The following is a 16352-nucleotide window of genomic DNA, read 5'->3' as shown; positions in this document are numbered from 1 at the left end:
ACCAAATATAAGGGCATTGGTCTTTCTAGTTGGCTGTTTCAGCTGGTTATCAACAGAAAGGCTAAAGATCACAGAAATTGGAATTCAGCCTCATCATTCGTCTCTTCGAATGAGAAGATAAGAGCAGGCACAGCAGGGCATGAAGATTATACATTTCCCCTTACTATAAATTCAGAGTATGGTGGACTGCAAACCAAGTCTGAATCCAGCATTTGTAGACTTTCTATTCATCACTAAGAAGGAAAACTGTCTGGATTATAAAATATTTCCAGTTGGGAATAAACAAGAGAATATGATGAAGGGTAATAAGAACAAACTCATCTACCAGAAATTCAACTCTGATGAAAAAAATCCAAAAAAATATTTTTTTAGTAGGCAGTTAGAGTTCAGTGATTAAGAGGCCATTCTAGAGCCAGGCTACTGGAATTTGATCATTACTCTACCACTTTCTAGCCACAGGATCTTGGGTATGTTATTTACACGTGTCTCAGTTTTCTTATCTGTAATATGGGGATAAAAAAAGCCTATCTTACTGGTTGGTTCTGACAATTAAGTTTGTTAATATTGTAAAATTCTTAGAACAGTTCCTAGTCAATAGTCAGCATGCATATGCACGAATATTATTTAAGTACTTGAGAGTAATAAGTACTCTCCTTACCTTTGTATTTATATTGACAGGATGGGACTTCTGTGGTGTGTAATGAGTCTCTACTTCTATGGGATCCTGCAAAGTGATGCCTCAGGTAAGTGAATGTCTTTTGACAATCTATTAAAATGCAAGTCACGCATAGGGTAATGTCTCAAGTCTTTCTGAAAATGAGTTAAGAGAACATAACGTTGTTTATTTCCACTGACTTCTGTGGTAACATGGAATCTTAGATTTGACAGAATTATGGAATTTTGGTGCTGGGAGGAACCACTGATATCTTTAGTCTTCATGGAACAAAGTGCACTGGGGGGAGTGCACTTTCTAATTATAGGAATTTTCCATCACCTTCACATCCAAACCAACTAGAATCCTATTTCTTCCCCTTACCTCAGGTCCTATGGGAAAATAAATGACAGTGATGGTAGTACGCCTCTGTTTTCCAAACTTGAGCCAGTGGTGGAGAAAGCCTCAGTGGTACCACTCCACTGATACCTTATAGAAACAAGTAGATAAAGATGGGTTTTCGTCTACTGCTTCCATATAAGAAAGAAAGAACCGGTCATTAGGCTCATTCTTTCTTTGGATGTTGTTTCATAAGCATAAGAAGAGGCAGCCAAAATCTTTATTGAGTTTAAATAACCAAACTCAATTATCATGGACTTGGATCATATGACATTAGAGTTACAGGGGACTTGAAAGTCTGTCCTTGCAGGTCTCGTCTCATCTTCAGAGGTACTGCTCAGAACCATTCTATGGTACCTCTAACTAGTGATCATCGAATTTTAGCCCGTTATGTCTTTGGACTGATCAAGTTCTTAGAAATTTTTTAGTACATATAACTGAAATTTGTCTCATCATATCCATATATTTCTTTGGTTCAACTACTGGATTTAAATAGAAAATACCTAATCCCATGATTCTCTAATTTTAATTCAGGGAACTAAGGTATCTTCATTTAAAAAAAGCTTGCCATGTATAATTTCCCTGAAGACCATGGACCATACTTTGAATATCATTGCTTTACTTCCTCTTCTATGTGACAGGCCATCAGAGATGTTAAAACAGTGGTCATAAAACCATGACCATGTTGTCCAATACATGCCTTCAACTGTTCTTCACATGGCATGGATTTGAGCCCTCCTACCATCCTGATGATCTTTTCTGGGTGTGTTTCAGTTTTGCTACACCACTTAAGGCATTTTATTGGAAACCAATAATAACACTAAAAGAGGGGTATAATTAGGACAGAGTACAGCTCAAAGCCAAGAGAAGGAGCGATAACTTCTAACCTTGTTGGCCCTTGGAGGCTTCACAGAGGAAAGGATATATTATAAGCAGAGCTGATATTCAGCTGGGATGCACTAGTGTACAGCTCTACTGGCTGTTTAGACCAGCATCTGTCCTGCTTGACTGAGTGTCCCATTTGACTGGCCAGTGTCCTGATGTTCTGATTTTTAAATATGCTGAATATAACGCCTGATTGTTGTTTGTTCTTATTTGATTTAGTTCTATCCTTGACTGGTATCTTCTTACAGAGGCCTTCCTTAACCATCTTAACTAAAATAGCCCTGCCAATCACTCTCTGTTCCTCTATCCTGCTTTAGTTTTCTTCATAAGACTCATTATTTCTTGACACTATATTAACTCTTTCTTTTTTCTCCTCCTCCTTTTCTTCTCCTTCCCTTCCACCTTCTTCCTTTTCTTTTTCCTCCCCAACCCCCATCCTCCTCTCCTTTCTTTCTTTCTCTTACCCTCCTTTTCCTCCATCCCTCCGTATTTGTCTGTTTTTAAGCTCCCTAAGGACAGGGACTTGTCCATTTTGTTTGTTACCCAAACACTTGGAGTAAAGATTGACATATAGACACAGAGTAGGAGCTCAACTTTTATATTTATACATATATATACATATATCTACAAATACATATATGTAAAATGGATGAAAAAAGTGTCCCTTCACATCCTTTTTTGCCCAGATTGGTTAATTTTATAATGGAACTTGTTTGGATTCACGCCGGCAATTCGTCAATGTGGTTTTATGTTCCCACCTTGAAGGAAAAGGGGGAGATGACCTTGTTACTCTTGTTAGAGATCAATGAAGTTTCAGAAGTTAGTGGTTGGTTAGTGCTGGTGCCTCCCTACTGGTCCTGGCCGCGTTGTTTTCTGAATGACCTTTACTGTAATCCATCCAAGGGGCCCCCACCCCACCCCCTCAAATGTTGTTAGAAAATGAGCTTTCTACCCAGGAACTGACTCATAATTCTGCCAGGGAAGCTGATTTCTTGAATAAGATACGTTCTCATACCAGCCCCATTGAGTCACCATGGGAGCAGGAAACATGTTGTAATGCCCTCAGCCCATCTGGCCCATGTTTATTTGCCTTCCTTATGAAAAGGTATATTGTGTCTGTGTCAGTGATGTACTTCCTAGTTGGAGGGAGAGGAACAAAAAGGAAGTGTTGTTGTCAAAAATAAAAGGGGCAACTGACTCTGGGCTATGAGAGGAAAAAGGGATCAATGCACATACTGCGGGATCAACCAACCTCTCGTGCATCATGCCTCTTACAACGAGGTAGATGACAGTAGACTGGTTGGTCTTTCACGAGGCTTTTTTTGTGCTTTAGGTACCCATGTTAATGGAACCACAAGATTGATGTGAGGAACAAAGGAGAAATAGCTTTAAAACCCTAAAGCTCTGTACACGCATATGATATTAGTTAAGAGTTTTGTCTTGTTGCTCTGGACCCCTCCATGTGGACCCTTCTCTTAAGGAAAGCCCACAATTTTAAAAAGGAATCATAACAACATAAGAGCTTTACTTCCATGTGGTGCATTCAAGTGCAGTGAACTGGACTTCAAGGCACACAATTCTGACTAGAGAACATAGTCTTTCTATAGCAGTACAGTGATTTCCATCTTCACTCAGGAATGTGGGAGCAACATTTCATCTCCGGTGGTGATAAAAGCAAATAATCAAAAACCAACATTTACTTTCTTTTAAGGAATTAAAACTTGGATAATTATAATAGTGATAATATAATTATAATGTGGTAGTTATAGTGGTGATAATAAAGCTTCCTTTGCTGAAATAAAATTCCCTTTGAATTTTACATATTCTATGTCATTTAGTTCTCACACCCAAAACAGAGCAGTCAGGGTATTTCTTATTTGGATAAGAAAATTAGGATCAAAGTGGCTAAGTGAGGTACCCAAAGTCACACAGCTAATACTTAACACATCTGTGACTTCAACTAGTTCCTCAGTTCCCAAGATGCATGTTACTTTTACTAAATACATTCCCCTTGTACTCTACTGGCAGATAAATAATTCAGAAAAAAATATTAAGATCCAAGGGGTCACGGGTTTTGCTAACTGTTAAAGAACCACTCAGTAATAGATTTCTGTGTTTTCTAGATAAGAAGTATCTTTACTCGCCCTGCCCCCTCACTTAAGGTGCCCCCCCCCATTGCAGTGATTTTCCCCCAGGAAGCAAATCACTGTAGTATAGGCTCAAAAGTCAATATTCCTGTTTTTGCTTATTATAGAATTAAACATTTCTAATACTAAACTCAAAGAAGTGCTCCTTTGCAAGAATCCCAAAAGCAAACTTTGACTTGTCACACATTTCTCTTTTGGTGTGTTTCATTGGCAACATGCTAAAAAGTTGAATTGTTAAAGCTGCCTTTATGGTAGAAATAAACATTTGGAACTTGTGATTCCAAGTTGGGGAGGTAGTTAGAATGGCACCACATATAATATGGTGAATTTAAAAAATACTGCCATATAAAAATTATTTGCTACACAGTCCACATAAAAAATGATAGCAATGAATTTTCTTCCCCAAAGGCATGCGCGCACACACATACACACACACACACAGATCTTTGAATACAGCTTTTTATTTCAAAGTCAACAAACAGTTGACTGTGTGCCAGGTACAGGGCTAGATTTCACTCACATTGTCATTAACTTCACAGAAAACACTGTGATGCGGATGGGGTGTAGGTATTCTTACACCCGTTTTATAGTTTAGGAAATGTAAAGCCAGGGAGTGGTCTCAGTTAACGGTACTCATGATAAGGTTTCAAAGGCTGCCTTCCCTCCAAAAGCAGAGCTCTTTCTTTTATACAGCATTACCTACCCTTAGGGCTTTCTTCTGCTAACGGAGGTAAGATCCCTTTATTTCTTTATCATTATTTTTAAGAAATTTGCAGAGGGTGGAAATACTCGTGTGGCTTATTGAGAGTGAATTACACTATGTAAAATAAATAAATAAGTAAAAACATTGTGGCTTACCAGGAATCAAGAGACACTGGTTCAAGTTCTGACTGTTTCACTTTGTGAGCTGTTTAATGACATTAAAGTCATTTAATCATTCTGTTTCACTGTGTCCTTACATATAAACCAAAACAACCAACCAACTAACAACAGCAAAATAACCATCCAACCAGCTAAACCAACCAACAACAGCAAAAAGCCAACCAATTCTTCCTTCTTGTTTTTTTATGAAAGAGCATTATGGGTCTTATTATACACCATGGACATACTCAGGGTACACTCTTGCTATTATTTAATTATTTCTAATGACAAGTGTTTATCTTACAATGATTTCACTTTATTCTAAAGGTCATGTGTTTGACCATTTCATACTGTAGAAACCAGGGTGAATAAAGGAAGGTTCTTATTGTAAGTATCTTACAGTAAAATTTGAGAGAAAGAAGAGAAAATAAATACCAAACAAAATTGCATGAGACGGCAGAGAAAGTTATTAGTCCTGTAGGGTGGTACTGAGGACGACTTCTTAATCAAACCAATGACTGCTCTTTTCTAGGAGAAAATATATCTCTTATTTGGGAACAGAATAGTTCAGTTCAGCTGAATTCGGGGATAGTGTGAAGGCGTTTAGAAGCCAAGCTGGAAAGGTAAGTTAGGAACAGATTGTGGAGGACAGGAATCCTTGCAGGTGAAGGGAATATTTGTGTTTAATGTATTTTAGATATAGTTGGCTAGTTCTTTTTTTTTTTTTTTTTGGTCTTTCTTCTACAAGGATCTATAATATTTTAATGCTATGAAATGGTTCTTTCAGCTTTTGGTAAAGATTCAATTTGTTGCCAGCACCAGTGGCCTCATATTATTTGAATATGCTCTTTGAAAAACTCCATATTTGGATCTACTTGTGACATTCAGTCCTGTCTCTGTTACTCATGGCTGGTCATCCTGAACACACTTCGTTTCTATGGAATTTAGTCCAAACGTTTGAAGAATGTGTGAAGAATATAGTTTCATTTTATTCTTAGACCTAAAGGTCATTGGAATTATAACATTCACCCTGATGTCCTATAAATGTTTCTTCTTGGGAGCAGGTATCTTCACTTTTTTTTTGAGCTGCATTGAAAGACACTGATGTTTATTTTTAAGTTACTTGTACTTCCCAAGGGTGGGTATTGAAAAGAGATTTGAGTACCACAATTTATTGGCCTGATGCTAGCTTTGCAGTTATAAATTCTCTAGAAAGGCTTCTTGTATCACAGCAATAATTCTATGTTTAGAAAAATGACCTGATTCTTCCATCACATGTGTGAGTTAAGAGAAGCCACTATCTTTGCAGGGAATACATGGGTGTATATGGTTATAAGTGACAATATCTGGCTTATAAGACAGTCTTCTTCACTTTGAATTGCCTTTGTTTCTGCATTCCCCCTTCCCCAATATTTGTTTCTGCCATATTGAGATGAGCTTTATAGAACCAGATGACCATCTGATTATCAGTGACTCACTCCTGGGCTAGTTCTCACTCCTTTTATTTCACTATTTTAAAAATTCCTTTTCTATTTAGTTGATGAACTTCTTTAAAAAATAAAATATACATCTACCCTTGAGGTAACAACACAATAATTACTTTATTCTAAAATCCACTAGGTGCTGCAATCACTCATTTATTTTTGAGGGACAGAGAGAAAATGGATGCATTTTATAAATAATATGAGAACCTCAGTCAATAACTTCAAGTACCTGCCATCCAAACCTATAAAAGCAATATACAGAATTGCCTTCTTTTGTCTTTCTCAGTTTTAGAGGCAGTAAGAATAATGAAAATACAAGGCGGCTGAGAAAATAAGAGAAAAGAGACAAAATAATCACACACTTGATAATCTAGACTTGGCTGAGTTCTGTTGTTTTCATGAATTTCATTTCTCCTTCTACCACCAGAATCAAAACTCTTGGTAAAGCTGTACATTATTGGGAAATAAATACCACTTTCCTACAGTGTTTGTCAGTAGTGTCTGGAATAATAGTTTAAGGCTCTTTGCCTATCATCTCATTGTTTTGTTTTGTTTTTTTTTTACTTCCGAGATACTTTCACATTTTTTGAAGTACTCCTTGAGGTAAGCAGGAGTGTCCATTTTGATATATAAACCAAGGTACTGATGTTTGCATTTTCCATAACTTATGTAACAGAACATTGTGGTCCTTTTAAAGTCTGGGCTTTCCATGCCAGCGAGAAGGACCAACCGAAGAGTGTTTGCCAACTATGCTTCCTCCATGGAACCTGTGTAGATATTCAAGGGGAAAGACACAGAGAGGCCATCCATCAGTTACTGGTAGATTTTCTATATAAACATAACTCTTTATTAATATAATACCATGGGTTTTATTTGATTCTTAATTGCTTGCATACAAGTACAACTATAGTTGAAATATAGGACTCTATTATTGTTAAAGCAAACACAGATATACAAATTGTTTTTCCCAAGCAGATCTCAACCATTATCAGCCATTATTTAACATAGCTTTGTTTGCTCTTTTTTACTGTGGGAAGAAAGCTTTAATCCTTCACCATGGACTTGTTTGCTGTTTAAACACATTACACCTAATAGCTTAAATTGATGCACCTGAGTTAATTCTGTCCTTCCCTAGATCCTCTGGGACTTCAGACTGCCCCAAAGGCTTCTTAATGAACTAATTTTTGCTTTTCAGATAGAAAGCATTAATTTTATCCTCATAGTTTTCTAATTTGCTTTGGACTCTTTGATCTATTTGGTCCCCTGAGGAAAACAGAATTTCTCTTATGCAAGACTTTTTCGCATCCATGGCTTGCTTCTAAATGTCTTTTCAGCACTTTTAAATTGTCCACTCAAGGTAAAGGAAAATAAAGAGAAGGAGTGGGGGTGAGGAGAGAAGAAGAAAGAAAAAGAAGAGAGGAAGAAAGAGAAGAGATAGTGATAGAGATAGAGACAGGGTGAGAGAGAGGGAGATACAAAGAGAAAGATAGAGGAGATACAGAGAGAGTCTTTCCACAGAGGGACTTTGCTGCATTTGATGCAAACCCAGGTATATACTTTTTCAGATCATTAAAAAAAAAAACTTTTTTAAGTACCGCACTTAAATACTCTCTTTTTTTAACTGAACTTTGCATTGGATGGTATCCTTTTAGAACAGTTCAGTTTTGTTTTGTTTACCTTCTGACTCTTTCCTTTCTTCCTAGTATGTTAAAATGATGAGCTGAAATAGAAGCCTTAAGTATTATAGAAGTTTCCTTGTATCTAGTGTACCTCTAGCCAAGAGAGCTATCAGCATCTTCAGGATACTTGTATTATGAAGGAAGTATACAGCAGAGGTGGTGGAGGCATAGAGCTGTGCATGGCCTTCATGATACTGAAGGAAGAGGAGATGGCAGGCAAGAGTGCTCCCTTATGCACTCTGCATACGTAAGGTCTAGGGCAGAAACAATCTGCTGTTTGCAACTGACACTGAGCTGTAAAATGTCTTTCCTTTTAGCAATGTATTGCTGGAGGCTCAGTAGAAACCCAGCTTGTATTTAGGTCTAAGAGGAGGGTGTAGCTTTGTTTGGAGGATAGTTGAAATAATGGAAAGAGTGAATAGAGCAATTAATAAATGGAAGTGTTGGAGGAGTCCCTCCCACTACATACAATGTTCTTCGTGAGACGCTAAGCGGGATTTCAGGAAGAAAGTGAAGACAGGGTCTTTGTTCCTGGTTGCTTTATTAAAGCAAGCTCTTAGTTATCTCACCTTTATTACTCTAAATATCCTGTTATTAAAAATGTTCTTCCTCTTATCTACAATGCAGTGATAGTTGATGACTGCAAAATAGCCATGAAGCATTATACAATACTGAATTTTTTTAATGACTAAAGGAAGATCATGTTAAGCTAAGCATGGCTTTAAATGTCTTTTATTCTAATTCTCTTTAAATTGGTAATAACTATATAGTGGAATGTGCGTGTGTGTGTGTATAATAAAAAAAGAAGCAAGGTGAATGAAATAACATTAATTGAATCAGGGAGTAGTGTTTGTGTGCGTGTGTGTGTCTGTGTGTGTGTATTAATATAAAATATTACATAAATTTCTGAAGAGCCTCATAAGATAGAGATAGATGTTTTCATCTGTCTTTACCAGTGAGGAACTCCAGATTCAGAAAAGTGAATTAAAAAGCTAAATTAACAGCTTACTATAGCTATTATTAAGTAGTAAAACTTGTCTACCTGATTTACTTTAAAATGCATACTATTCGCTCAATACCACGCTGCCACTGAATTCTTTATGATTAAAACTCTTCTCTTTCTAAATATGCCAACCAAAGCTGTCAATAATTGATGATACGGAGCACACACATTTGAAAGGAAACATTCAACCAATTAAAAAAACAGAGAACATAGGATGTAATTTTTCATGTTGCAAATACTATTTCAAATTGATTTGTTCCAAGCTTCCTGAAACATATACAGTGTACTACAATTGTGTATATTAGATAACATACATTTTTCCAAGGTTATAAAAAATTTCCTAAGGGAAAGCAGTTCTTAACAAGATTGCAGATGGATGAAGGAACAGTGGTTCGGTGCAGATGCAGCGGGTTTGAGTGGAATGGGAAGCTGTTAACTTTAGTATGTGGCAAGGTTGCTTTGGCATTATTCATTTGGCTTCCCCTGTGGCTAACTCGGAGATACTGACTGTAACTCCCTGTCTTCTCCTTTTTATCCAACTACGGAGGCTCTATCCCTGTTGCTAGGTGTCTAGGGACCTTGTAAATGATGTTTACCTGTGGCTCAAAAATTTTTTTTTGGTACCCAACAGTGTATAGCTTTAGAAAATTATTTTCAGTCAAAAAATGCCAGGTTTTTTTTTTTTTTTTTTTTTTCTGCTAGACTTTGGCGGTGATTGGGTGTGAATTTTGAAATTTGATGGTGGATTTACTCCACGTTCCATTTTATTTCTGGTGGGGCTGGAATGTTTCATCTTTTTCAGAAACTATCACTTGTGTGTGTGTGTGTGTGTGTGTGTGTGTGTGTGTTTGTGTGTGTTGGACAGAGGGAACAAACATACCCACTGAACTGAGAAGGCATCTTGAGGCTGAAAAATGAGGCAGCCAGCTCCATATAATCAATGGATCAGTTTCTTATAAGTAACTTACAAGGTGAGATCAGGTTTGGGTGGACAAGTGTTCAGAAGCATTCACAGCTGCTCTCTGCACCACCGAGGGGTTATAGTTAACCTAGGGTATGGAGTTAGGTAATTGGAAACAGGACATGCATTCCTAAGTCAAAATTCATGAATGGGTAACTAGTCTTGTGGGTGCCATGAATACGTCAGCAAAGGTTTTCATCATTGTGTGGGGACTAACAGAGCATAGAGGCCACCTGATCCTAATAATTATGAAGCAATATCTATTAACTACAAAGCCTTTGACGACAGAGAAGTGACTCACTGTACAGTACAGTCCTCGGTAGGGTCAGTGAAGGACAAGAGAACCTGTAAAGGCCAGAATGGCGTCAGTTATGCTAACAGCCAAACACTGTGGCAATAAAACTGCTAGAATAACTGTTATCTGGATTCAGCAAGTGCGCAAAAGTTTGGACAGGGGGCATTATCCCTGATCCATACCCAGTGCGAACTCTCCAGAATCACAAACCTGAAAAAGTGTTCAGGTTTAATGCACAAGTCCTGCTTAATCCCAGGGAAATCTGTGTTTTCATAGGCTAGTTATCCATTTTAAAGCATGCAATACTTTTATCACAGAAGGGTAAGTATTTCCCTCCTGTTTTGAAAATGTACCTTTGTGATGTAATAGAAACAGGTCAAACATCTACATGACGTCCATATCTAGGGAAGGTGGTCCTTCATGACTAGATGTGGAACCCAGCTCAGCAGATGTTTCCTGGGCACCTGTTAATATGCAAAGCTTTGTACCACAGGGGATGTAAAGAAGATTAAGACACTTTGCATTCATTCATAGTCTATCAGTATGTGCTATACACTGTGCTTGCCTGTATTTATTGGTAAACAAGACAGAAATGGTATCTGCCATCATGGAGCTTAGTCTTGGGGAGGCTGTAGGACAGAAGAAAATAAGTAAATAAACACATTTTTAAAAAGTGAAGATTATCTATAGGGCATTATACTGATGGAAAATAATAGGACAATACTCCCATTGTTGGGTGGTTGAGAAAATCTATTTGAGAAGATGACATATTCTATTGAGAAGTGAAGGAAAGAAGGACCACCATGCAAAGCAGAGAGAAGGCAGTGGATGGCATGTGTGAAGGCCCTGAGCCATAAGGATCATGACACCAGTATTGCTGGAGCTTCAAGAACTGGGGGAAACTTTCAAATATACAATTCAGTGTTATCAATTATAGTCCCCATGCTATACATTATATCCCCATGACTTGCTTATTTTGTAACTGGAAGTTTGTACCTTTTGACTCCCTTACCCATTTCACCCACCCCTCCATCTCCCACCTCTGGCAACCACCAATCTGTTCCCTGTATCTATAGACTCAGGTTTTTGTTTATTTTATTTTATTGAAAATTGAAATTGCTAAGTGAGTAAATCTTTTTTTTTTTTTAACATCTTTATTGGAGTATAATTGCTTTACGATGCTGTGTTAGTTTCTGCTTTATAACAAAGTGAATCAGCTATATGTATACATATAACCCCATATCTCCTCCCTCTTGCGTCTCCCTCCCACCCTCCCTATCCCACCCCTTTAGGTGGTCACAAAGCACCGAGCTGATCTCCCTGTGCTATGTGGCTGCTTCCCACTAGCTATCTATTTTACATTTGGTAGTGTATATATGTCCATGTGTAAATCTTAAAAGTCCTCATCACAAGAAAAAAAATTGTAACTATGTATGGTGACAGATGTTAACTAGACTTACAGTGGCAATCATTTCACAATATACACAAATATCAAATCATTATGCTGTATGCCTGAAACTAACATAATGTTGTATGTCAATTATACCTCGATAAAAATATTTTTAAAATTCGCACACACACACACAAAAAAAAAAAAGAAAAAAGAAAAGGACTCTGGGGGAAGGGGCCTGAGATGAGGAGGAAGAGGTAGTCAGAGTCTAGGGCCTATTACGGGTGTTATTTCATTTACCTTCATGCCACAAAAGGTCACTGAAAGGACTTGAGCAGGTCCCTGACATTATCTAGTTATTGAATGTTCATGCTACCCACCATGTCAGAAATAGCTTGGAGAAGATTTCAGTTTCTCTCAGCATGGTGGACAAGGTCCCCTAAACAACCCTTTTCCTGTAAAGCAGCTAGAAATGCTGCATTTAAAAATAAATGTCTTGCTGAGTTGGTAAGAAGTTCTCGGAGGACAAAATTGAAGGGAAAACAGGAATCCAGAACAGAAAGGAAGCCAGCTCTGCAGCTGGCGGTTACCCAAGGTAGCATCCAGAGTCAGTGGAAAAAGATGTATTTAAATGCTAGGACATTTGGATAATTTCTATAAAAATAAAGTTAAATTCTTACCTTATTCCTTACCCCCAAACAAATCTCACTTGAATTAAATATTTAAATGTAAAAAAATAAATTAAACCCTAAAAGTACTTGAAGAAAATATATGCAAGTGTTTTTATAATGTTGAGATAGAGAAAGCCTTTCTAGATAGATCATTAAGGGTAGGGGCCATTACAGACAATTAGATATATTTGACTACATAAAGATTGACAAAATTAGTGGAGCATCAAAATATTATAAGTTAAAGGGTGAATGAAAACTTGGGAAGATACAGGTATATGGCAAATGGTTAAGTCAGTACAACACAAGGAGCTCTTGCACCCAAAAGAAATCCTTCCAATGTAAAGTATACTCTTTGAAAAAAATGAGAAAAGATTTTTAACTGGAAGTTCAGGCAGTTCAAGAAGAGAAAAACAAATGGATCATACTAAAAAAAAGTCAAATTCATGAGTAAGACGATAGATGCAAATTAAACCAACGAGATGTCATTTTTCACCCATTATATTAGCAACAATTAAGGAGAACAGTCCTACCTAGCATTAGACAGGATGTGGTGATCTAATGACCAAGTGTGGTGTTCTCATACCATGTGGGTAAGAGTGTCCCTTGAATAGACTTTGTGAAGGGCACCTTGACTGTTTGTTTCAAAGACACCAAAGTGCCTCCCATTGACCTTGTAATGAACATTGCACACATATACCCTAAAGAAATAATCAGAGAAGTGCATCAAGCTGTATTCACAACTTTATTTGTCATACAGTTGTTCAAATAGGTAACATTGGACAAAGCAATGTAAATATCCATTGATAGAGGATACCAAAAAAAAATGGAGAATACTATTGAGTCTTAAAAAATATAAATTTATATTTATTGATAACGAAATGAGTTTATGATAGATATTTCTGCTTAAAAACAGGTACCATACAGCAGTTTTTAAAGTCTGAAACCTTTAAAAACAGTGGCAGTTGTTTGCTGAAGCTAGATTGCAGTGGTTTATGAGAGCCATTTGTTCAATTTTTAGGAATTATGTGAACCAGCTATTAAATCATTGCTAGTTTGAAACTGTCTTTGGTGAGAGTATTTACCCTATGGAAATTAATAAACAGATGCTACAAATCAGCCCCTGCCCTGCCCCAGCCCTGGTTTACCACACACCACTGTGTGCATGTGTGTGTAATTACACACGTGCGCACATATAGAAAACCTTCCGTAGAATACACCCAAATCTTAACAGTGATTATCTTTAGAAAGTGGAATTATGTTTGAGTTTATTTCCACCATTTAAAAATAATTTTGTATCATCTGACTATATTACAATCTAATTATATGTATAACTAGAAATATAGAGTAACAATTTTTGGAAGTAAGAAGGAATGAAGACCTGAACCTTTGGAGTGCTTGGGATGGTAAGCAAGGGGCAATTGTGAGATATTGTTGTTTAAACATTAGCTCTTTGTTTCTGTCTTTAAAATGATATGTTAATAACTTCCGTAGAACAGAGATAATTTCAATATTCAGGAAATGCCCTTGGAAAACTATCAAGTTAGGTGATTTGTGAGGGAAAAGTGATATTACTCTTGAATTTCCTGCATTATAACTGTGGCTAATATTTGTGTATTTGTTAGATATGTAATGTCAAGAAGATGAAAATTAGCCACCCAAATTTTTGGAAGTTGAAATCAGTGAGTTCTCGCTTCTCCACTTCAAAGTTTTCCAATACTGGATACTCAGCCCCAAAAGTAGTTATGTACCCTAATTCTTGCCTGTTTTATCTGCTCATTTAAACATTTCAATTGATTATAGGCAGTTTTCTCTTCCTTCTTTTTTTAAAGAGATCAGTACTACAAAGTATACTCAGCCAATTGCCAGTATTTCAGTATCTGTAGACATGGTTATACATGTGTTAAACAAATGAGTACTTCTTCCTTCAACTGTCAGCATTCCTTCATTTTCTATGCAATAAACACACATATTATTGGGCTTATAGTATGTGCCAAATATAGTTCATATTATCATTATATCAACTAATCATTATAGTGAACAACATCATATAGTGTTTTATAGTTTAAAAATGCTTGCATTCTATGATCATCAGAAAAACGATAAATTATATCATTATTCTTGTTTTGCAGATAAGGAAACAGAGACTTGGAGAGACTAGGCGACTTAGCCATAGTCATAAAACAGTAAACAGAAGAGCCAGAGAACCAGGACACAAACCCTTGTCATGTACTCCCAACCTATTATTCTTTTTCCTGGTATACCCAGGGGATTCCAACCCTTTCACTACTAAGGACATTATTTATTTTATATTTTTTCTAAAAACTCCATGTGTTGAAAACAGTAGCAACCAGTCATGTTAGCAGTCATCACTACATCTATGTTAAGAACATATTCGTCACTCAAAATAGAAACTTTGTATCTATTAGCTGCCATTCCACATGACTTCTTTCCCCCTTCCCTCAATTCTAAACAACCACTAATCTACTTTCTTTCTCCATAGATTTGTCTATTCTGGACATTTCCTAGAAATGGAATCATATGTAGCTTTTTGTGACTGGCTTAGAATAATGTTTTCGCTTAATGTTTTAAAGGTGCGTCCATGTGTAGCATGTATCAGTACTTCACTGTCTTCTATTGCTGATTAATTCTGTTGTTTATCCATTCATCATTGATGGGCATTTGGATTGTTTTTACTTTTTATCTATGATGAATAATGCTACTGTGAACATTTGTGTACAAGTTTTGTGTGCACATATGTTTTCATTTCTCTTGGGTATATACCTAGAAGTGGAATTGCTGGGCCAAATGGGAACTCTTTGTGTAACATTTTGAAGGACTACCAAAGTATTTTCCAAGGTGACTGTGCCATTGTAAATGTCTTTTGAAGTATGGAATAGCAGATGAGTCTCAGGTTGTGTATGATAGATACCACAGCTGCATTCCAGGATGGTTCCTTAAGGTTAAATACATTGCATCAAAAAAGAAGAGATCATGGTGAATTCAGAGGTCTTCCCCGGACTCAACCCCCTAATCTGTGATGTAAGAGGGGAACATTTGAGCAGTTCCTTTTTTGTTAGTGTAGCAAATTTAAATCTCAGTGCTATGGGAGCTCAGAAAATGCCCTGGATAATTCACAATATGTAATGTAGAGAAAAAGAAATCCTGGACTAAAGTCAAATTTGGCTCCATGTGACTCTCTGTCTTTATAAAATGAAGATGATACTATTGGCCGTACCTACCTCGCAGAGTTGTTCTGGAGATTCAGTGAGATATACTCAGTTGAATAAACTTGAAAACTGACACTATGCACTGGCATATGGGTAAGCACCAACTGGTTTCCTTTATTATGAGATTAGGATTGAGATTTTTGTACTTGAAGGTGGGTGTTTGCCCATAAGAATCCACATTTCCAAATGCAGTTAATCTCTTGTCAAAGTCCCTAGCCAATCACTGATCTGTTTTCTGTTTCTATAATTCTGCCTTTCCAGAATTTTATACAGATGGAATCATATGAGACTGGGCTTCTTTCACTTAGTATCATGCATTTGAGATATATCCACACTGTTGAGCATAACAGAAATTCATTCTTCATTGCTGAGTAGTATTCCATTGTACAGGTAATACCACAGTTTGTTTATTCATCAGCAAGTTGAAGTTCATTTGGCTGCTTCAAGGTTTTGGTGATAATGATTAAGTCTGCTATAAACATCTGTGTATAGGCTTTTGTTTGAACATGAGTTTTCATTTATCTTTGGTAAATACCTAGAACTAATATTGCTAGGTTGTATTGTAAGTATACATTTAGCTTAATAGGAAAATGTCAAACTGTTTTCTAAAGTGATTGTACTTCATTTTGCATTTCCATCAGCAACAAATGAGAGTGCCAGCTGTTGCATATCCTTGTGAACACTTGGTATTTTCCACT

The 16352-nt window shown here is 36.8% G+C and overlaps 1 protein-coding gene across 4 annotated transcripts in view; it reads left to right on the top strand.

Annotated features, from left to right (window-relative positions):
* The window catches only part of IL1RAP (interleukin 1 receptor accessory protein), a 121903-nt gene that overhangs the window by 42369 nt on the left and 63182 nt on the right, over positions 1-16352 (top strand). For all 4 annotated transcript variants that reach the window (XM_061193272.1, XM_061193274.1, XM_061193273.1 and 1 more), the window contains exon 2: positions 679-743. In XM_061193272.1, coding sequence (XP_061049255.1) covers positions 680-743 — 64 coding nt within the window. In that variant the 5' untranslated portion in view covers position 679. The remainder of the gene's footprint in view (positions 1-678; positions 744-16352) is intronic.

This window comes from Eubalaena glacialis, chromosome 6, assembly GCF_028564815.1.
Source record: "Eubalaena glacialis isolate mEubGla1 chromosome 6, mEubGla1.1.hap2.+ XY, whole genome shotgun sequence".
In the NCBI taxonomy this organism is placed as follows: domain Eukaryota; kingdom Metazoa; phylum Chordata; class Mammalia; order Artiodactyla; family Balaenidae; genus Eubalaena; species Eubalaena glacialis.
The sequence above is the reverse complement of the archived record's forward strand: the minus strand, read 5'-3'. Positions and strand labels throughout refer to the sequence as shown.